The sequence below is a fragment of the Epinephelus lanceolatus genome, chromosome 18 (assembly GCF_041903045.1).
Source record: "Epinephelus lanceolatus isolate andai-2023 chromosome 18, ASM4190304v1, whole genome shotgun sequence".
NCBI classification, from domain to species: domain Eukaryota; kingdom Metazoa; phylum Chordata; class Actinopteri; order Perciformes; family Serranidae; genus Epinephelus; species Epinephelus lanceolatus.
The window spans coordinates 5,890,001-5,914,722 of record NC_135751.1 but is presented as its reverse complement, the minus strand read 5'-3'; the positions used below and the strand labels follow the sequence as shown (position 1 = coordinate 5,914,722).

At 40.6% G+C, this 24,722-nt stretch overlaps 1 protein-coding gene across 9 annotated transcripts in view; it reads right to left on the bottom strand.

The window, feature by feature from the left end:
- The window catches only part of rbfox1 (RNA binding fox-1 homolog 1), a 554,543-nt gene that overhangs the window by 218,630 nt on the left and 311,191 nt on the right, over window positions 1-24,722 (bottom strand). Inside the window, exon 1 of one of the 9 annotated variants that reach the window (XR_004502636.2) lies at window positions 1,691-2,354. The exons of 4 other annotated variants lie outside the window; for them this stretch is intronic. Coding sequence is in view for 4 of the 5 variants with exons in the window: in XM_033644554.2 (XP_033500445.2) it covers window positions 1,691-1,786 (96 nt within the window). In the remaining variant the exon portion in view is untranslated. Of the gene's footprint in view, window positions 1-1,690; window positions 2,364-24,722 lie in introns of those variants that run through there. 4 more of the 9 variants (XM_033644554.2, XM_033644550.2, XM_033644555.2 and 1 more) reach the window with 4 other exon arrangements.

Here is a 24,722-nt window from a genome sequence, read left to right as displayed (position 1 = left end):
GGTTCAGTAAACATCATCATTTGAAATAATAATAATAATGATTTAAACATTAAAATGTTCCGTTTTTTGCACATTACTTTTCTTAATTTCCATATCTGAATAACTGCCAAAATTAGAGTATAATAAAAACCACCACCACTGACAAACCATTTTCTGTGCACTCAGCATCACACTACCATACCTGAATACAAAATTGACCTCTCATTTTTTTCATTTCAAACTGAAGAGTCATTGTGCGATCTAAACTTGAAATTAAATTGCAAAGTGACTTCTGCATTCGTATTGAAAATATTTCTTGGTTTAGTTCATTTTGATTCTTTGGAGAAATAAGTGATTATCAAATCAGCCTTATCAAAAATTATCATAAAGAAATGATTATTTCAGTTTCTTTAGAGAGACGCTAACATCAGCACTCATTTCGAATATACAGGGCTAAGTCCAGTTCATTAAAGACCGCCCAGCGCCAAAACCCCAACCACTGGACACTAAACTACTGACACTCAGTGTCACTCAGTAGTTGACGACAACTAAATCAAAGTAATGTATGTTTTTTTCATGCTGTTAAAGCTTTGTCTACAATATAAACACTGCAGTAAAACAAGCCGACATGAACAAGTATGATCAGATTAGAAAAACAAAATTACTAATTAAAGGTTTCCACACATAAATATATATGTATATAATGTAAGTATATTTTCAATAATACACATATAATGGGGAGCTCCAGTAGCTGATAGAGGGTGCTCCCCATGTACTAAGGTGGTATCCTTACCACAGCAGCCAGGTTTGATTCCATTTTGGGGCCTTTGCTGCATGTTGCCTCCTCTCTCTTCGTCCCTCTTTCCTATCACTTTCTGCATGTATTATAAATAATTGCAAAAAGGCCAAAGTAATAATTGTAATACATAGCTGATCAGTCCTTTAAAAAAACTTCACAAAAGTCTCAAAGATAAAATCTTTTATATTGTAGTAGCCTACTGAGAGCATCACTAATTAAAAGAAAAATGTGGGTGCTTTACAAAAAAAAAAAAATTAATTGAAAGTTCAACCTAGACATCACCCCAACAGAAACTCATCTCACTGTCATTTAATTACAAATAGTTTGTTTCTGTGATTAAAGTCACACTATTACAGTCACAACTGACCAAGACACAATAAACTGGGAGTTCTGAACCTAGCAACAATATGATGTAGGAAGAAAAAGTATTTAAAAAAAAACAACAAACAAAAAAGTCATATCTGGCACATACTGTTAACATGGTACTAAATGTTACGCTTTTTCATCGGATGTAAACAAACTAGAGCAGGATGGCCCTGATTCATCCTCTCTCCAACTGTCAACATTTCTGAATCTTTCCTGACTTTCACCTGCTTCATCCTCAAAGAAGTGGAGGAGAGCCCCAGTATCAGCTGTACACAGTTCAGCATGATGGCAGGACGAGAAGGACTGATGCCTGTCAAACTGGCACAAACTGACAATACACATTTCCAGATGCTCCACATCCAAACACTCTTTGTGTTTCTCTTATTTTGCCCTCAAAGTATGAGCACGCACTCATTCTGTTCCACTCCACTTCCCATGTCCAGCAGCAGCAGCAGACAATGGCATGTACACAAGATGAAGATTCATGTAGACAAAATTGCAAGCACACATACACACTCACATACAAACACACACACACTCACTCACCTGCTGTAAATACATGAAGGTGAGGGCAGCACAGGACAGCTGAGGACAGGCGTCCACGTTGGGTAACGCCACGCATGTTCCTCCAGGATGCTGCATGTTCCCTCCTCTAGCTGACAACACAAACCCCCGACAATACACAACCCTGCTCTGAGCGGCGAGGTAGAGAGAGTGGTGGGATGAGCAGAGACAGAGAGAGGGAGAGAGAGAGAGAGAGAGAGCGAGAGAGAGAGAGAGAGAGAGAGAGAGTGAGTGAGAGGGTAAAAAAGAAAGAAAAGAAAGAGAGAGTATGATTGGTAGAGAGTGAGCAGAGAAATGGAGCTTCAAAGGAAGCAGCAGCCGGTCCCGTACGATGGAGACCCGAGTGTTTTCTGCTCGCAAGAAGGCGGGATGAGCGCGCGCAGAGAGAGGGGGAGAGGGAGAGAGAGAGAGAGAGAGAGAGAGAGAGAGCGAGCGTGAGGTCTGCTGCAGTGTGTGTGACTCAGAGTGTGTGTGAGAGAGAATAAGTGTGAGTCTGACTCAGTATGTATGCATGTGTGTGTGTGTGTGTGTGTGTGTGTGTGTGTGTGGAGGCAAGCCAGCAGCCAGTGCGACTGCGATCGCTGGAGCGTGAGGGAGGCAGAAAATTGTCTGTGTGTGTGTATGTGTGCGTACGAGAAAGCGAGGGAGTCCAGTGTGTATGTGCAAGTGTTTTTTTTTTTTTTGCACAAAATGCTGATCTCTCTCTCTCTCTCTCTCTCTCTCTCTCTCTCTCTCTCTCCCTCTCCTCTTGATGAATTGAAGTTCCCTGACATGTGTTACTGGAGGCGATCAGGATGCTGACTGCAGCCACAATAGAAGCCTCTCCCTCTCTGAAGTGCCATCATTTGCTGGCAAAACTTTTTGAGTCTCATGCAAAATACCGAACTGTTCAAAAAGAAACAGCTCAGCGTGTTTCTACATGATGTATCAATCAGTTACTGCAAAGAAAAAATATACATTTGAAATATAAAAAATATGTGAAAAAAAACATTTGAGGTTAATTAAGCCCACATTTAGTATTAATGATGAAGTATTACTAAATAGAGGCGTTGACTTGAGTCACATGACTTGGACTTGAGTCAGACTTGACTGATGACTTTAGACTCGACCTCGTAAGATAAAAAAAAAGAGACTTGAAACTCGACTTGGACTTTAAAACCAAAGACTTACAACTTGAGACTTTTGACGTGAAAATACTTGATATTTCCCCCAAACCTAAAGATTAAAGAGTTATTTAAAAAGGGAGACACAAAGCAATTTATTTCCCAAACGATATTCATACCCAGCAAGTCGATATTTAATTCCCTACATGATCCACTTTGTTTGAACCAATCCAGCAACATTCAATCAAGTTTCAGAACCATGAAAATACATGTTACATTACTGAGTGCCAGTTAGAGAAAATGATACCAGAGATCATTTTATACAAAAAACTATGTGGCTGGTCAACAAAAAACAGATTGCAGTATACAAAATGTACAGGCCAAAAATTACAGACGGACACACAACAACCTCCAACTTTGTTTGACATTTGAAGTTGCACTGAGAACAGCAAGTCGAGGCTAATATTAACACAGCTTAATGACTAGGTAACTTTTTAACAAATAAATGCAAATTTTAAACAGCATTCGTGATTTTTGTAAATTTAATATTGGCATTACTTTTATTTAAGATTGCATTCTTACCTGTTTAGGACTCAAACTAAAACTTTAGGACTTGGAACTCGTCCAGCTCATTCTCACTTCCAACTAGTCTGTCGCTTTCTCAGTGATTTTGGCATTGGGTACCAATGTGCAGGCACCTTTCATGGTGCTTTACTACGCACCGAGTGATGGCTATTTCTAAGGATGCAGACCACAGCTTAACACGTCAAACACCCCCGCTGTGTCAGTGGATGACAACGTCAGACACCCTTTGCAGTGGTAGAATACGCATTGAGCAGCGGCTATTTCTGACACTGGCAGAAAATATTGTAGTATAAAGAATGAGAAAATCTGTACAGAGTGGGTAGGAGCCGTGTTTGACTGTGCGTAACAGCAGTCTGTGGTTGGTTATTTACACACAATAACTCTGTCGGGTCAGGTCAGTGCCCCCCTAATATGGGGTCTGCTCATTTGTCCAACAATCCATTGGTCCGACAGCCCATTGTTCCGACCATATTAAATCCATTGTTCCGAAGTCCCGTTGTTCCGAAATCATCATGATGCCCTGTGGTTAAGGTCTGGTTATGTTTAGGCACAAAAACCACTTGGTTAGGGTCAGGAAAAGATCATGGTGTGGGTTAAAATGAAAAAGAAAGTGGCAAACACATAAGCCATGAGTCTGCTTCGCCTCAAGCCTTTCCCAGCTGACCCAGAGCCGGTCACGGCACACCATCAAGGCAGAAATACGCCCGCCAGGAGCCGTTCAGCACCACGAAGAGCTCCCCACACAACCCGGACCCCAGAGTTAATAACAGGAGGTTATGGTGTTTCATTCTCTCCTCTCTATGACACTTGTATCTCGACCAGTAGCCTACTTTTGTTGCGTTGCTGATCCTCTATGGTACACAAATACAGTATAGCCTAGTATAATCACATATCGGAACAACGGGACGTCGGACTAATGGGATGTCGGACCAATGGGCTGTCGGACCAATGACATGGCGCCCCTAATATAATGTAGGGGAAACACTGAATCAAGCAAGAAGACTCATTATACCATTTATGTATTATATTGTAATCGCAAATGCAAATCACGATATTGTCCACCCAAATCGCAATGGCACATTTTTATCAAATCGTGCAGCACTAGTAAGAACTGTACTCATTTTAAGCCAAACCATGATATTTTTTTCTAAATCTAACCACGTGCCTTTGTTGCCTAAACATAACAAGGGGCTTTAATTGCCTAAAACCTAGGGGGAAAAAAACATAGTGATCATAATAATAAAATGTTTTACTTACGTAGTGAGTTCATTGAAAAAGATCGTAAGCATGAAATGAGCTGGAACTGTACCTTGGGGACGAGGCCTTAGTCCGACCTCCCATAGGTCCGACTACCCATAACTCCGACTACCCGCTAATCCAGGTCTACGGCGAGTTTTATCGTTTTAGTCCGATAATGTCGTCTGCCCATTAATCCGACCATTTTAATGCCATTATTCCGACTGTCGGATTTCATACGCAGTAGTCCGACTGCCCGTTAGTTCGACCACAGCACTTCTAACAGAAGCAGTCTCTGCATTTCTCCCTCACTGCACCGGCACGGACTGTGAGGACAGTTGCGTTTATCTCATCAACAGGAAATCACATCCATGCCCTTATTTGGATAACACATCCTGGTATTCCCCACACATAAAGCCTATTGACAGTGTATTGTGCTCTGGCTGCAGATGTATATTAAGCATGAATCCGTTCTTGCAGCACATCTACAGAAATTATTTTGTTATAGACAAAACATCCATCTGTCTGTCATCTCACCTGTACTAACGTTTTGCCTAGCCTTGACCAGCGAATTTATCAGCTTGTAACAATTCGCCAACAATAGAAACTGAGGCTTATGTCACAATGCTACTTTTACAGGTCATGGGAGGCACAGGTTCACGTAGCCAAGCTGAAACCCCTGATATAATTATATAATAAATTGTATAAAAACGAAAAGGACTCCTATGATTAGTTTAACTCAACTTTAGTGTAATTAAATCAAATTCAAATTAACATGCGTCTGACTCGGACATTCACTCAATTAACACAGCGCGTCACACCGATACAGAAAACAAATAACCCCACAAATAATTCCCCTTAATAAAACACAAACCCTTCCTGTCCAGGGGCCTCATTTATCAAAGAGGGTGTGAAACCAACACTAAAAGTGGATGCCGAAAATGGCTTACACCCAAAAAATATAGACCCTTTTCAGATCTATCAAACTGTGTGTATGCACTTCTGTGTGCAATTTCCATTGATAAATCACACCTGAACCCAGAGAAGTGCGCATGAACACGCCTCATATCCTGCCCTCTGCACTCCATATATGGTCAATACAAACTGGCACCTGAATGAAATACCATATAAAGTAGGCATGTGCGCACTGGAACGTGTGGAGTGAAGTGAAGATGGTCGGAGTACAAATGGATGGAAACAGACAAAAAATGCAATTTATCAGCTGCTGTAACACTGAACTGTCTGTGGTATGATTTATAGGAACAAGAACATATAACTAAAAACGCGTAGTCTTAAAGAATCATAACAGAGATAACACATTATAACGTTGGACCAAACATTTTCCCCTCTGGAAATTAAGACTATCTCATCTAATCAGCCACAGCCCCGGCCTCACCAACAAGCGTAAATATGCTTGTCCTCGACTTTATGGTCATCCTCAGCCGCGTGTCGGACCCGGCACCACCCCCAGGACCAGCCATGTGTCGGACCCCAGCACCGTCCCCAGCACCAGCAGTGCATCGGACCCCGGCACCAGCCGTCTGCCGCCCACCGCACCCCAGCACCAGCCGTGCACAGGTGCCCGAGGGTGACCGGTTGGGGGTCCTCACGTACGCAGTGCTGGAAGTGCAGAGGGAGACCCTGAGTGCCCAGAGGGACACGGCAGCTGTGGTCAGTGCAGTTGTGCAGCAGTTAGTCACCATGAAAGCGCATCACACACCATCACCACTGTCCTAGACAATAAACAGACGCAATTGTGAGACTGATGTAACGCAAACAATTAATGATAAGTTTACTGTCTTTTTTTATACGAGTAAAATGCAAGAGGTGTGATTTTGTTTAGTTTTATTTTGACTTGAGTTGAGGGACAGAAATGAAATGAGTAGGCTATGTCGTGTACTTGATCACATCTTGATGACAATTTAATCATCAATTATTGCCATTTGGTTTGATGGTGTGCTGGATTTGGTGTGTGAGGATCATTACGCAGACAAGTTTGAAGCAGCGAAGGCCAAGTGTGGAAAATAAATCAATATGAGACAATAAATAGGCCTGTTAGAGGAAATGATCTTGCATTGAGATACATTTTGTGGTGAACTGGGCCATTATAGACATGATAGTGCATTAATAAATCCCTGCGCTCTTCCTCTCTCCCTCGCAGATTGCAATTCACTGACTCAGCACCTGTGTCGCCAATTCCTCCTATAAGGGTGCACACCATGGTACGCCATGGTCAAGTGGGTGTAAATGTCTGGAACTTTTTCCCGTCAAGTTTTGGTTTGATAGATCACATATTTGGTGGAGAAAAGTGTGTACGCACAAAATGGGGGAAAAAAAGTGCAAAAAAAAAAAAAAAAAAAAAAGGTGTATTCACAATGATAAATGAGGCCCCAGAACGCAAGGCCACGTTTGGTGCCGTGTAAATCAAGGTAAGACATGATTTTATTCATAACACTCCCACTGTGCATTTACTGCTTGTTTATTAATTCCAGTCACGTTTTATGTGAGATCCTGCTTGTGCGTGCGTGCACCTTCAATATCATATGTGAGGCTATTTCATAACTAAAATGGTGGTGAAAATATTTAACTTTGCTAGACGGCATTTCTCTGAGCCATTCGTTAAAAGGAAATCATTTATTTGCTGAAGAAAGAAGGCAACATAATGTGGAATTATAGGTTAAACAATCTTTGCTTCCTTTAATTTAGTGTGGATAACAGTAGTAGCCTAATAGTAGCTGCAGCAGCAACAGTGTTAGTTGCCAACAGCTATCTTGTTTTTATGTCTTTATTACAGATATGCAACATTATTTATCTATGTACACTGTCTTGGTTCGTCATGTCAGAGGTAGTGAGTTTTGGAGTATAGACATTTGTTTGTTTTTGCATCTTCAGCATCAAGGACAGCGCTTAAAGTGATTTTGTTATAACCGCTGCCTGTAACAGGCTCGGGGACATCTTCAGCACCAAGGACAGCGCTCAAACTACGGTAGTTCTTGTCTACTTTTGTCATGTGGTGAATTCTACTGTTGGCCTCCTTATGGAAAAAATGTAATAACATTTGCATTTGTTAGAACTTCTTAATGTTAATTTGTGTGTAGCTTATGGCAGCCAGTCAGCAGCCTACCGACTGGCGATGTGCGATGGGCTATACAGCAGGAAAAAAAAAATAAAATGATGTCACTCATTCATTCATTCAGTTGGCAGCCCCCCCTACTTAAAACATCTTCCTGTGTGTGGGGAATACCAGGATGTGTTATCCAAATTAGGGCATGTACGTCACATATAGCAGATGATGTGATTTCCCCTTGATGAGATAAACGCAACTGTCCTCACAGTCCATGCATAGAGACATTGCAGCTGTTTAGTGGTACCGCTGCTCTGTGTTTACTGAAAGAGGAAAGTTGCCTGGTCCCCCCTGAAATGTAACTTTACTGCGGTCGGATTTTTGGGAGGTCGGACTAATGGGATTCAAATACTAGGTCGGACCTTCGGGTAGTCGGACTAATGGGTAGTCGAACCATTGGGTGGTTGGACTGACGCCACGCATCCCTGTACCTTTCCTGTGTATTTTGAAAAGACTGTAAGCATGTTAACAAACGTAGTTTGAGACACTGTGAATGTCTGAAACCAACACAGAAGGCTACCAGCCACATCATATTTTGACGTCTGGGTCCACTGACAAAGCAGCCATATTAACAAGTTTGGATGAGAACAGGTTGACTCATCAGTCTTGACTTGGGACTTCATTCTGGACTTGCCTGTCTTGACTTTGGAGTGGAACGACTTGAGGCTTACTTATGGCTTGCAAAACAATGACTTGGTCACTTCTCTGCTAAATACATATATTAATTCAAAAGTGTCACTATACTCACTGAGAACAGCTTTATTTCTTAGCAGAAATGAGAAAAATGCACGCAGTAATGGCAATATGTCTAACAGTAAGTAAGTGATTTGATATCTGCTTGAGCAAACAGGATGAGCTGCTATCAGCTCCGGACCCTGCGGCCTTTATTCAGAGCTATTAAATCAATGATATGATGCATGGTACACTGCAGTGATCTAGTACTGCACCTCCTTTAAGTTGGGGGAATCCAAAGAGACAGACCAAAAAAAAAAAAAAAATGAAGAGGCCGAGACCAAGACATCCTGACTTTTAGTCCCTACTTTGGGTCAAGCCCAGAAAGCATTGGATATGACACTCCATGGACCCCACTTCCTTGTAAACACAACGTGATCTCCCCACGCACACAGAGATCCATTCATCATTACGCCAGCACCACACTGCCTGCGGAAGTGCTGCAAAGCGCGGCACACTGACATTCTCGCCCGAGCCGGAGCACATCCGTTCACATCGGGCATTTCTCCACGCCAGTCAACAAGCGGTTCTGCTCCCAGCTGTTGTCTCCATCACCCGGCTTGACACATTCGCTCACGGCTCGCCGCTCGCACAGAAAACTGACCAGACAGCGAAACGATCACTGCAGGGCGCGAGCCAGCCACGGAGCTGCGCGGCATGGCGCCACCGGTGTGGATGATACAATCGGTTAACATGGGCGCCGAAAGGAAACTGGCCTCACTTTGGGGCGCTTTGAGGCTATTCGCAGCGCTTCCGCGGGCGGTGTGGCCCTGGAGTTAGGTCCCTCACCGCCTCCTGTGTGCCTCGGTCTCAAATGACTGTGCATTCTTGTTGTAGACTTGTGATATGCAAGCTTTGCCTCACAGAGTTTGCACTGCACCTCATTTTCGTTTATTTTGTCGAAGTTGTTCTACACAGAACTTTTTGATGACTGTAGTAGTCTCTGCATGTTTCTCCTGTTTGTAGAAGAGCATCAAACTAGCTGGTAGCCCATCTCACACCACTGTAGCAATCCTATACTGCCCTCGTGCGGTTAGGAGCTGAATTGCATGTCAAATAAAGGGGGGGGAATAAGATGGCGAATAGTAATAGTCGCATTAAAAAATCGATTTTTCAAAAAATAAAATGACTATTCGAAATTCGAAAATCGTGACCCATCCCTAGTGTCTAGGTCGAGAAAAAGGTTGTTTTTCGATAAAATAACTACTTTTGTTATGGGTTGGCTAATAGGCACAAAAACTACTTGGTGAGGTTTAGAAAAAGATAATGAATTTGGATAAAATAACTTTGTCTGTTACAGGGTGGCACAGTTGGGTTTAGGCTGCGAAACTCCTTTGTTAGGTTTAGAATAGTATTGTGTTGTACCAAAACTACTTGGTTAGGTTTAGAAAAAGACTTGTTTTATGGTTAATACATTTATACGTAATACGTGTGGGATGGCATAGTTAAGCTTAGGCACCCATTTAACTTGGTGTGGTGTAGAAAAAGATTGTGTTTTCAGATAAAATAAATACTTTTCCTACACTTAGGACAGCACAGTTAGGATTAGGCACCTAATTAACTTCTTGAGATTTAGAAAATTATTGTTTTCAGATGAAATAACTATGCCTACATATGTACGTATATAACATATGTACGTACGTAACACTGTAACTAAATAAAGGATGTAAGCACGTTAAGTTAAAGGAAATCCATGCTGACTTTTAGTTTCAGATGGGACACAAACAGCAGTCTCCTGGATGAAAGTCCTGTGTTTGTTAACCCATGTACGACACTTACCTCCTCCGCATGTGGATTTTCTGTCTTCATACATGGCACATGAACAGACTCAGTGACTGAAATAATAGTAAAAGTAATAAAAATAGGACAAGAATAACCCGATGACATTGAACACATCGTGAAAGACATGATTGGTGTGGACCATGGTGTGGTGTGTCATGTCTGTCGGCCAACTCACGGCATGATTTTATGACTCTACAATCATGTAATGTGACATAGTGACTGTCAAAATGGGCAGAAATGTCGTGTAGTGTGAACCAGGCATTAACAAAGCGCCTTGGTTGCCACAGAGGACATCATACAACTATCTGCACAGACTGAGTAGGACTGACATTGCACTCCCTAAAATCAGCTGTCATTCCAGCCAGCAAAATTCAATTTACCAACTGAAGTTGGATTCTAACTTTTCAGTTACATTATAGTATGTGCACTTTTTAATTTGGAATATAAACTCTCTCAAACTATGATTGTCAAATAAAAATACTTAATCTTTCAGGCCAAAGTACATCTATTGCAAACTTGCTTCCAATGAAAGCAATATCTTGCTTCTCATAAAGAGCTGCCAGATGCTGTAAGGATCTTAACATAGTACTTCAAATCTGAGAAATAAGGGTTTGGCTTTTCTTTTTTAACCTTTATTTTAGGATTTTCAATATAACACAAACACTCTACATCATTTTAACAACTCAGCCTTTGAGAGTGTTTGAGATAATCTAGTACAGGGCTCCAAATTCTGACAAATATTTGAATCTTATTCTCATTAGAGAACCTTAACCTTTCTAAATACAATACATTCATCAGCTCTCTTATCCACGAATCATAACAGTTAGTGCACAGTCTGACTTCCACATAAGTAGAATAAGGCCCTGTCCAAATACCTGCACTTGCGCCCTTGTGCCCCTTAATTGCACACTCCCGCTAAGGGGCGCAACTGCGTAGGGTGTCCCAATTGTCTTCTGTTGTTTAAACCTGCGCCCTTAATGCACCCCTTCGGAAAGTGCACATCAGACCTCACTTCGCTGAAGGATTTTACCCAGAATCCTCTGTAGTGTCGTGACGCCCTAACACTGCACAGCTGGCCAGTACAACCATAGACATATATACGTAGACGTCGCATCGAGCGCTGAGCCGTACATCAGCGTCGCCACCATATTGGATGTGGCAAGGCTGCGCTGTAAACTAATACAAGTAAATGGACTTAATTTCATAAAGCGCCTTTCTACAAAGACATTTACATTAATGCCTCTCGTTTATTCATTCACACACAGACTAATATACTTGGGAAACAGTTAGGCACCAAAAACGATGTATTTGATCTTCTCAGATGGCTAAGATAAGAACTTTATTGATCCCACACAGGAGCAATGCACCTTACATCAGCTATAGAAAACAAGGTAGTGCCGAAAAATAATATACAGTATATGTATATATATATATATATATATATATATATATATATATGTATATATATACTGTAGCTTCCGCCAGGATGTGTGGAAAGGATGACGCAGTTATTCGGCAAACCACCGTTTATTACTGAACAGTAATAGGCCGTAACCACGCCAAAACAATATATATATATATATATATTTATATATATATGCATACTGTGTATTGTTTTTGGCACTACCTTGTTCTCTATAGCTAATGTAACATGAATTACTCCCTTGTGGGATCACTAAAGTTCTTATCTTAGCCATCTGAGAAGATCAAATACATTATTTTGGTGCCTAACTGTGTGAATGAATAAACGAGAGGCATTAACGTAAATTTCTTTGTAGAAAGGCGCTTTATGAAATTAAGTCCATTTACTTGTATTAGCTGACAGCGCAGCCTTGTCACATCCAATATGGCGGCAACGTTGATGTATCGCAGCAGCGGGCAAACCCACTTGATGCAGTGTCTACATATATATGTCTATGGGTACAACTCACCATCTTCAAACGGGAACTGACGTGTCCGCAAGCCGTTAACTCCGACTGACAACAACCGTTAGAAGAACATAATGTCAAACAACATGCTGTGTGGACTTAATAATACAGGACAGGGCGTTAATAATGAAATAATATAAAGTTTATAGTTGACTGGAAGTTTGTATGACAGTCCACATCACTTTACAGTTTTGATTGTGTCTTTAATTATTATTATTTTATTACCATATGTCTTTATAGTTTGTTTTATATCACAATTTACCACAATTTATCCAAGCAAAGAATGTTTTCATAGGAATAACGGTAATCTAGGCTACGTTAACGGTAGAGTAAAAAAAGACGTTACAGCTAACATACACATTATTAACAGGTAAATTCAAGAATAAAGTTTAATTTAATTTATCTGTTGGTTGGGCATCAGCATCAATACTTGAATCTGATGTAGATGGCGCCTTCTCCTGCGGCTCCTAATCCTCCTCATCAATCACTGATTGTATCTATTTATCATTTGCAGCAGCAGTGCTGCGAACAACGTTATTTCCTCTAACGCCATGTTTGTCTCCTAGAAGACGGACCAGCTGGACCCAAACGGAAGTGACATGTACACAACTGTCCCAATTCTCCTTTTTAAACAGCGCAGTCCCTTGCGCACTCACGCCCCTAACTGCACTTTCGGCAAGTGCACTTCACGGAAGACCTCAGGGCGCAAGTGCAGGTATTTGGACAGGGCCTAAGTTTCCTTGCCACAACCATACCAAATCAAAAAACCTGAGTTTCAAACTTGTCTGACAAAACTACTTATACTAATTCTGTGTGCCGGACAGTGTTGGGTAAGGGTTACTTTAAAATTAATCAAAATACGTTACTGAGTTACTTTTTAAAAAAGTAACCAGTTACTTTACTGCGTTACTCCCTGAGTAAAGTAACTCAATTACTTTAAAAGTACTTCCAATGTTAGTCCCTGAGAAAAGTAACTCAAGCACTTTTAAAGTACTTTTGAGTATTCTACATTTCCTATTGGGCAATGGACCACAGGGCGCTAAGCCTACATTTTTTGTCTCCAAAATTAAAGTTATGGACCACTTGCCCTTCACTGAGATCCAATTCTCCCATCACAGCCGTCACTTTGACCAGTAGAAACACAGAACGATCTGCTGCCATAGACAACTGTATGACAACAACACCCCAGCATTTTTATTATTTCCTCTAGGGATGTTACCACACAGAGTAAAAGGGGGAAATGATGGCGTGAAACAGCAGAGGCACTTTGTCAACCCACGTCACTGTCATTAGCATCAAACTAGCAAACAATGTTACATCCTCATGGTCGGACATAAAGTAATAACATTAACAAATAGCGGCGGGGCTTTTACTCACCACAACTGCAGAGGCTCCCAGCTTCATTTGAAACAGACTACATTATAGACGGTCCATTATTTATTAATCCCTCTGTGTGTTTATATAGTTACTTTTTATCCGCTCCCGCTGTCTTTGTAAAGTTAACATATCGCACCGTCATTTCAAACTCAACACTTGTTTCAAATTAAAAGCCCCTTATAACCTCGGCTAGAGAATCCCTCCATTTTCTAAATAGGCTTTTATTCTGAAACATTTGTCAGAACTTCCTGTGGAAGATACAGTAGCTTGATAGTTTACGTATGGCGTTTCAAATGTAGCTCCTGCCATCTGCTGACGCTTTTAGGTGACTACAACAACATGTCGGCTGGCACATGAACAGACACAGTGACTCAAATAATAGTGAAAGTAATAAAAACAGGACAAGAATAACCCAATGACATCACACACGCCGTGAAAGACGACCGGGGATAATTGGTGAGTACCAGCTGTAGTGTGTACCAGGCATAATGCAAGTCCTGAGTCTGAAATATGTCTGTTAGCGAGTCCTCCTCCACCTATTTAGAAGCTCCGTGGCTTCTTTCGGACTGATAGGTTTGCGATTGTTACTTGAAAAAGTAAACACTGACCAACAGGACCAGACTGGCCAACCCGTATGCTCTCACTCAGCAGATGGATGATTTGACAGGACTGCTGAAGGTGGGATGGACAGCTTTGTGGTTGATTACCATGCCAATCTTACAGAGAAGGACAGCACTTGAATGGTTTTCTCCACTTTGTTTTGCTACTGAAGCTAACATTAGTTAATGTGCTAAAAAAGTTAGCACTATGGAGAAATCCAATATTCCTCCTAATACTTCCCCAATTTCTGATGAGGTTGACATGATAACCTTAATACACATAAAGTTATTCAACCCATAACAGTAAATACTTTTTCCTTGACCTGATATGAAGTGTGCGCTGCACATGTGAGCATTTTTGATGATCGCCTCCGTCCAGTCCTTTCATCTTAATGCATTTAACCACAATAGTCTTCATTTTTGTTGATGAGCGGTGGCGGCTGGTATATGATAAAATCTGAGTTTTGAGCCATGACTTCACCCAACTCACTTTTTTGTAATAAGGATTTCTAAGACTAAGTTCTCTTTTTTCATGAACCATGCAGTGGGTCGCAGATCGCAGTCAAAAGGACAAGCACAGAGGTTTCTGCGGTTTTGCAACAATGTGGTGTTTGTTGCACAAAATTTAACCAGCAAATCTGCCTTGTGTTGTTGTTGTGTCTTCACAGTGTGCATCATCACTCCAGTCAGAGACTGCTGCATTCACATAGCTGTAAAGAGTCACTAGAGTAAAGGGAAGACCTTCAGTACTACTACAGAAAGACCTTCAATGACTACAGAGCTGCTAAGATTCACTCTTTGTGTGTGTGTGTGTGTGTGTGTGTGTGTGTGTGTGTGTGTATAATCACGTCAACTGGTTGAGAAGTGTAGAATAGAAGTGGAAAGACAAAGTAAAAGACAAAAAGGTTTGTGGGATTTTACAGAGAGATATGCTGATGTACATCCATCCTTTAGAGGACGAGAGGTACCGGAGCCAATCCCAGCTGACATGGGGGGAGAGGCGGGATACACCTTGAACAGGTTGCCAGTCAATCACAAGGCTGACACATAAAGTCAGATAGTAATTTATGTTCAAATTCAAATGTGAAATTCAGAGTAAACAATCAACCTGGGAGGAAACCAGAGAACCTGGAAAAAACCCATGTAGACACAGGGAAAACATGCAAACTCGTAGAAAGAAAGAAAGGCCCAAGCTGCTCAGCAGATTCCACCCCAAACACACTTTGCTGTGAAGTGACAGTGCTTACCACTGCACCACCTTTTGTGGGATTGCCTTCACCGAATACAGTGACCAAAATATTACTGAACGCAAGTGGATGAGCTGTTGACCTGCTCTCAGTAGGCGGCGGCAGAGTCCGAGACACACTCATTCTTGGGAAAAGATTGCAGTGCGCCACCGGATTTGCAAAGCCACACCCTCTACCATGAGAAAATATGCATTGTCATTTGAGTGAGAAAGAGAGAGAGTATATTATGGGATGAAGCAGAACACTGCAACAGCATGGCTGCAGGCTACGAGCTGCCTTTTATTCATTTGTTCGACTTGAGACACGCTCCCCTTTTTTTCTACTCTGTGCTTTATCGTTTCCACCTCCATCCTTTGGGCACATCTTTATGTTGCTACCACACATAGACCCACACACATAAATACACACACACACACGCCATTATCCAAGCAATTGGCATAGCTCCTCTCCACACAAACACCTTCTCCACTACTCAATAATTCCCTATTACTATGAGAATTTTCAAAAGTTGGATGATTTAACCTTAAGTAAAAAAAAAAGAAGAAGAGCATTTTCATATATATTTCACACATAAACTGAATTTACAACATATTCTCGAATAAAAGGAGGTCTTCAAACCTGTAGTCTAATCACTGACATGGTAAATTCAGCATAATTTCCACAGCATTGCTGTGCTGAGCATGCAATTGACTTTTAGGGGAAAGGGGCAGGACGGGTCCTGCCGATGGAGAGGTCCCAGTGCTATTCCTCTGATTCATGCGTTAATTAATCTGTCCCTAATCATCCTTCTGATTTAACTGTAAGGGAGGTCTGATCTGGGCCAAAAGATCGTGCTTGACCCTTTATGAACCTGCACAGTTTCTGTCCAAGCCTGACCAGAACCTGATCCATGGCAGCAGTTTTGGGCTTGAGGCTGATTAAAAACCCAAGTTTCTACTGTGAAAAATATATGTAATACATTATATTTTTATATAAATAAACATTTATTACAAGCCAAGGGCTGAGATGTTTCCTCAAACCACTTCTCCTTCCTCTCTTCCTTACTTCAGTAGTCTGTCGTCTCGTGCACGACAGGTTCGGCAGAGCAGGCTGCGCCCCTCAGCGCATCTATTGCGCATAGCGATCCATGGTGATGCAGCGTGTAGATGGGATCATCACTCTTCACTGCATGTTCCGCACATCTCTCCCACTGCTGGGGTGGAAGATACAATAACTGCGGACCAAGGCGCTTTGCAGCCCCCCACCTCTCTCTCTTTCTCTCATTTTCCATCTCTCTCTCTCTTGTGCTCACTGTCTTTCTCTCCCTGGGTTCTTCTCTCCTTTGTTTTATCACTTCCCCTCTCTAAGTCGCAGTCCCCCCTCCCTTCTCCTTTCTCCCTCTTTTAGTCTTGATTCAGTTCATTAAAACTCCTGCCATTTACCAAGAGAACTGCCAATTACATACATACAAAAAACAAAACAAAACAAACAAAAAAAAAGGTAAATTGGCAAGACCCTGACTGACCCGCCCAAACCTGTCTGGGCGGGTCAGTCAAGCTCGGGCAGAAAATCTGAGCTTAAGTGTGGAGCTACTGGCTGGCTCAGAGCAGGTAGTCTGCTGTAGCTCCGCTAAATTCAAAACCTACCCACTTTTTAGCATTTCGATGAAATGCAATGGATTTGCATCAAATTAGCTCAAATATTTAATTTCACTGGTAAAACCGTCACAGTACAGAAGCTAAAGACGCTCTAACTTCCGTTTCACACAGACCTTAAATTTTGAATTTCTTGTGCTTTGAAATTATGCACTAATGTGCTTTGGTAAATGATTCCAAAGCTCATATTCAAAACGGTCACGGTTTGCTAACAGAAAGTGTGATTGCGTGTTACAAAAGAGAAATGAACAAGCAAAACAATGTCTCTGATAAATGACTGGATGGTTCCACAGGGCACAGCTAGTATTTTGTGTTTGTTTGGTAGCAAATGAGGAGATGGATACAACCTGATGTTATGAGGATGTTGACTTAAATGCCCTCTCAAACACACATACACACCCACACACAGAATGATGTTAAACTGACTGTGCATGTTTAAGCATTTGTGTGCCAGATGATATTGCCTTTTTAGTTATAATCCACTCTGTAATGTCGGCATGCCTACTAGCTCAGGATGCTATTTGTCAACTCCATTTTAAAAATGGTTCACTAAGCTTGCTGAGGCCCTCAGGAAATGTTCTGATATCCTAATTTGATCACAATATTACCTTCACATGCATAAATAATATAAAGGCAACTGTCAGACAGGCATTTTGTTTTTATAAAAATTGTGTTCACATGGTGAATGTATTTGTGAATGACAGTATCAGAAATAGACACACACAGATGTAGACATTGCAATGCAATCCTTTGCCCAATCTGGGCCAAACACACTGTTCCAAACAAATATTAAGTTGAATGTCTACTCTAAATGCAGTTTGCAAAATAAATAAATAAATAATGATTAGGATACTTAATAATATGTTTTTTGTTTGTTTGTTTGTTTGTATCCGTCTATTCCAAAGGACAAAGAATCTAACACAGAAATCGCCTAATGGTAAAACTTATAATACATGGTCTTAACAAACCATTTTTTCAATTTGAAAAAAAAACAACCCACAAGCTTATTTATTTCTCACGAATGGTTAACTCACATCAGTGAATAAAGTGATGCTTTAAAATATATGGTATATATATTTGGCATTGATTTCGTCATCATGGCTAAAAATTTTTAGTATCTCTAGAAAACAGTATGTTGAAAACCTCCTGAGATGAATATTCTGCGCACATAGTCAATGAAATGCATATACAATAATAGAAAATCAAGTTTGAACAGTATTTCTCTATTTAAACAGTAGCCCCTTTTGAATAGGAATTGTGCAAATTTGCAGGAAAGCCCAATCAGGGTTTTTTTCAGCATTGGCAGTATAAAAACAAAATGGGAGCAAAATGCGCCCACCTACTTTTGTTTATAGAATGCGCCTTTTTTGGGGCAATGGGGGGTTGGCCCGTCCTTCACCGCCCCCGTCATCTGACGGTTAATGGCCTCTTCATTTACGAGGACAAGGAGGGCACGCAGTTCCTTGTCTCCCCAGTTGTCTGTCAGCAGCCAGTCAACAGCCCCTCCCATGGCAGAAGGCCGCCTCGTTCTTTTTAAACTAAAAGGGTTCTGCCAATATGACTACCCTAAACGCTCGCAGCTTGCCGGCAAAGCGGCTCAACATTCGCAGAAAATCTGTCAGTGTAAAAGGGGCTAGTATTTCCACTATTCATATTCCACTGACACTCAGATTCACTGTCCATTTTAATGGACGGATATTTTTGAAAAAATATTAAGGAAAACCTTCCATCATATTTCATATGGTTTTTGGAGATACATAAATAATATAAAATCTTGTGTTTTGTTTAAACACAGTTTAAACACAAATTATGTACGTTAACAATATGATTTCTACACTGAAACGTGTCTTGTGCTTCCTCCTTTCCACACAGTCCGCCACACTTGTTAAATAAGGGGGCGTGGCTCTACTACAGTCCACTTAAAATGTTGTGGAACACTGTGATTGGGTTATAGACATTAAGTCTGTGCACTGGGGTGGTCAGATGACAGTAATCATATATCTTAGAAAAGTTATGTTCATTTAACAGAAGGGGATCGGAGCAGTTTAAAAGTTATTTTACAAACAAACAAAACAATGAAATGATAATAAATATTAATTCATTCAGTCATTTTCCGTAACTCATTAGCATCTATCACAGTTGACACTGGGCAAGAGGTGGGGTACACCCTGGACAGGTTACCAGACTGTCACAGGGCTGAAACACAGAGGTAGACAACGATTCACACATTCACACCCACTGCCAAATAAGAGTCATCAATCAACGTGATGTGCATGTCTTTTGATAGTGGGAGGAAGCCAGGGAACGCAGAGAAAATCCATGCTGACACTGGGAGAGCATGCACACTCTGTACAGAAGGGTTTGAACCCCCCACCCCGGGTTTGAACCAGGACCTCGACAATGCTAACCACTGCACCACTGTGCTGCCTTGATAATGACTAATGTTTACTTGTTATAAATAACACTATGATATGTTATTTTGTCCTTTTATTGTTGCACACATTACAACATTTTATATGCAAGTATTTGTTGAAAATTAATAATTGGTTTCTTAACCTTCTATAAACATTATGGCTGGGTATTTGAAAATTATGATTATAATACCTCATTAATTTGTTAATAAATAGTTTACTGCACCTAAAAACATTATTTGTGTGGCCATTATAGAGTTAAGATGTAATTAAAATACTATAAATTATAGCATTACTAATAAATAGGAAACATTATTTATTATCATTTCATTGTGTGTTAACAGTAAAATAATTAATTTAAGTTTAATTAACAATTAATATATCATTTATTTATGATGGTTATTATAAAGAGGCCATTGAAACAACTGTTGTGGATGAATGCAGCACACTATAAGTGTTAAAAACTCAGTTACTGTAAAACTGCAAAAGCATACTGTAAACACTGTATACTGTAAAAGCATAAATTGTAATATACCCTTTCTGCTGTGTATTTTTTTGTGTGTTTGTTTGTTTTTTAGAATTTTAAGATTGTTTGTTCATTAATATCTAAGTATTAATGTATATATCATTTATTTGGATATTTGTCAGTATGCATTCATAATGTTTTTCCTTGTTTTCATTAAACATTGAAAACTCAATAAACACATTTTTGAACTGTTCATTCTAATGCCTGATTAAAGAATGCCCTGTTGTAAAAAGTAATCCAGGTATAAGGCACAGCATTAGTCTGCTGGCTGCAGCCTTCAAAATATGGTGTCTTTAGAGGGGATTGGTGTTAGATGGGATACTCAGGTTTCTAAAGAAGCATATTTTACAGGCAGCAGAGCCTATCACAGTCTGCTGCGGTGGTCGCTACCTTCACCGTCACACCTCACTTCCGCTCCAGTTTCTTTTCCTCTCTCCCCAAATTAGGATTTTCTGGTTTCTGTACCTTAGCAGCCACTGTAAACCCAAGCTGTCAGCCTCAGAAGGTCCCCTCAGAAATCTACAAGTGACGTCACACACCATGGTCCCTCCTCAATCTGTCTTTCTCAGTCAGTTCACAAGGTGTCCCTTGTGTTTTCTCCTCCTGCCTCAGCTGTTCTTAATTACTATCTCATTATTTTCAATGTATTAAGCCTGACTCCTTAATTCAGTCAATACTGGATTCTGGTTTCAGATTTTGTCACCAAATGTAACACGCAGACAGGCAAACAGACAGGCAGACAAACACACACACACACACACACACACACACACACACACCAAAAACAACAACAACAAGCTCCAGCTACAAGACAATGCCATAACAATCTGAATCTTTCAGCCTGGGGTCATTGACTCATCCTGTAAGTAATTACAATGTATTTTGCAAAATTGCCAGTGAACATTTTGCATGATTGACATTTTTTTCTAGCCATGTAGAGTTTCATAATTCCTGGCCAGCCCTGAAGCATGTGTGTGTCACACCCATCATCTAAATAATAATTTACTTATAATTATTGTCCAAATACACTGTCCAAATATTAACTGCATGTTATGGTCTCCTTTGCTGAATGTGCAGCTGATGTATATAACACTGGTGTTGTAGAAAAAGGGATGAAAAATATGCAACATACAATTTTGTGAATATTGCTGGTTGTGCAACCCAGTTACCAAAATACATGTCAGCATTGTATGTTTCTGCAAACCCCAGATATGCTGCATTTTTATGTTATTATGTAGCGGATAGAATGAAAACCTTATGTTTCAACAACACTATGGTTAACGTGTGGTTAGACGCAATGACTACTTGGGTTATGGTTTGGAAAAGGTCATGTTGTAGTTTAAAATACTTACCCGCTAGGAGGCCACAGCTGTAAAAGCAGCAATGTTTTGTTTTGTTAAAAAAAAACAACAACAAAAAAACAACTTGTTAGGGGCGGGGGATATATCAGATATACTCAATGTATTGCAGCTTTTTCCAGGTTTGATACATTGATACTTGCTACTATGATTATATCGCAAACATCTCAAGAAGATCTCAAGGCGCATTGTAAGTGGGTGATAAGTGGTGTCGTAGGCCACCTCCTCTGTTTCATGATGGTCATCCCAGTTTGACTAGATGGCTTCTTTCACACCTCTTCCCTGGCCAAAATGTGTACATAGCTGTCCACAAAGGAGTGTCCCTTCTCCTTTCGATGTAAATAGACTGCTGATTCTTGACCTGAGGAGCTGTCTCTCCTGTGCTGTGCCCTGAACTTGTGGAGTGGCTGTTTAGTTACTAATTACAGTAACTGAGTAACTTTCCTTTTAAGTCCTTTTGCTGCTTTCACCTCTGCCATCAACCACCACCACTAATGATGGATAGAAAAGAGCAAACGGCCCTGAGCTATCCCACCATGCTCATGACCCTCTATTCGATATTCAGTCTGTTAGAACTGAAGAAGCCTCTTGAATTAGAGGTGAAACATCTTTAAGAAACTCAGGCAAATCCAGTTGCCTACGATATAGCAGTTAAGACCACTGTATATAAAATACTGCTCCTGTAATAAGCTCACTACAATTTACAGTCGACACTTTATGACAAATCTTGAGAGCACTCAGGGGCGACCAAAAGTTCTGGCCTGTGAGAATCCAACTGATTGTCTGAAAGCCAGACCATCACCAAAAAAAACAACAACAACTGTATCAACCCACACATCTGGCTTACCTTTAAGCAGGAGCAGGGTGGTAAGCTGCTGTCCAGATGTGTGTACATGTAATGTGTGTTAAGAGTATTAAAAGTCCCTATGCATCTTACACCCATTTAAATCAGTACCTGCATCTTGATTTTAAGTACAGTACCAGTTACAACATCAGAGATTAGGAGTGTGGACCCTCCTACACAAAGCACAATATCTTATAAGTGAGAAGGATGACATGGGAGAGAGGTGCAACTTGTTTAAAACCCCTGACCATCTTAAAACCAGATATGCTTATTCAACTTATTCAACTTATTCAATGGGACGCTTACACATCTTACCAGAATCATCAAGTCAAAAGGAGTCAGCACTGGTCACTAGCATATGATGTCATTATGAAACTGAATTAAAACCAGGAACCAGGGAAGGAAAGGGTACTATAACATTTTACTAAAAAAAGATACTGTGATTCTCAAAATAATGTGCTCAAGTAAAAGTAACTCTGAGTAATTACTGCATTACAGTTTTAGATGATTTTTGATGTTCTTTAAGTTAAAAGGTACCAATACACGTATGCACAAGTGTAACAGTGTTTGCAGCTTATGTATACAACTGATATCAAATATACAACCACCTTCTAGAATGAATCAGAAAAATGACAAAACTCAGACAATTTCAACAAAAATGAAATATAGAAGCTGAATCTGAGTGTCAGCTGAGCGCAGAGTGACACCTCTCCATGTACAGAGAGGTGTCACTCTGCTGAGCGCAGAGTGACACCTCTCTGTACATGGAGCTTTCTGGAGTTCTGCTCCATTCTCACACAGTGTATCATGACTTATTAATGTAACTTTTGTTCTCAAAGTAGAACACCTGAGATCAAAACTGCAAGGAAAATGATCAATTTTGATTCTCATAAAAAGCAAACGTGCACAAAAAAAAGTGTGTTACAGTTAAAAGAGCAAATGAAATTTGTTACTTTAACTCCTGCATGAAACAGACAATGGCTGTCTGTGAACATAGACATACGTAGACGCCGCATCGAGTGGGTTTGCCCGCTGCTGCGATACGTCAACGTCGCTGCCATATTGGATGTGGCAAGGCTGCGCTGTAAACTAACACAAGTGAATGGACTTAATTTCATTTCTACAAAGACATTTACGTTAATGCCTCTCGTTTATTCATTCACGCACACACTAATATACTTATATATATATATACACATATACACACACACACACACACACACACACATACATATATATATGTATGTGTGTGTGTGTGTGTGTGTGTGTGTGTATTGTAGCGACCCTGCAGTAAATGTTCTGTTATAAAGTCAATGTTCTGTGAGTTAATGGCATGTTTGGGATTGAATGAGTATAGGTAGGGGGGCGGGGTGCAGGTGTGACAGGGATGGGGGCCGCTGCGTGTTGGTGTGTGTAGGAACGAGCTGAGCCTGGAGGAGAGAGCAGGAGTGCACAGTTGGAGTTACAGCTAAGTTCTTGTTTGTGGGTTGTTTTGGCGTGGTTACGGCCTATTACTGTTCAGTAATAAACGGTGGTTTGCCGAATAACTGCATCATCCTTTCCACACGTCCTGGCGGACGCTACAGTATATATATATATATATATATATATATATATATATATATATATATATATATGTATACATATATATTGTGTATTGTTTTTCGGCACTACCTTGTTTTCTATAGCTGATGTAACGTGAATTACTCCCGTGTGGAATCAATAAAGTTCTTATCTTAGCCATCTGAGAAGATCAAATACATTGTTTTTGGTGCCTGACTGTTTCCCAAGTATATTAGTGTGTGTGTGAATGAATAAACGAGAGGCATTAATGTAAATTTCTTTGTAGAAAGGCGCTTTATGAAATTAAGTCCATTTACTTGTATTAGTTTACAGCGCAGCCTTGCCACATCCAATATGGCGGTGATGTTGACGTACGGCTCAGCGCTCGATGTGGCGTCTATGTATATATGTCTATGTCTGTGAACACCAAAACCCCTCACAGTACCCAGAGGGAAGAGGTCAAAGGTCATTGTCCAGTGGTCAGTGGATGCCCGGAAAGAGAAAAAAGCAACCCAGTCACCAGAAGAAAATTTTGGCATTGTATGTTTCTGCAAACCACAAACATATTACATTAACATGTTGCATGCATATCATATGTACGTTTAAACTTGACATAATATATAAGCTGACAGTGACATTGGGATGTGGAGGGGATGGTGGATGGCGTGTTACCAAGACAGGATTCCTGCCAAGCTGCCAAACTACTGTTTGAGATCAAGAAACAACAAAATCATTTAGCGAGTCATTGGTTTGTTTCCAGCGGCATTTCTGCCCCCAACTGTGGATTTTTTTTGCAACCCACAACTGTTTTTCACCACCAAGACATCCCTGCTTTTCCAGCAGGAACTGTGCCCCCAATTCGAGCAGTTTAGGCCAAAAATTATCTCTTTCTAACCATAGCCAAATGTTTTTTGTGCCTAAACTTAACCACACATTAACCACAAAGTTGTTGAAATGCAAGGTTT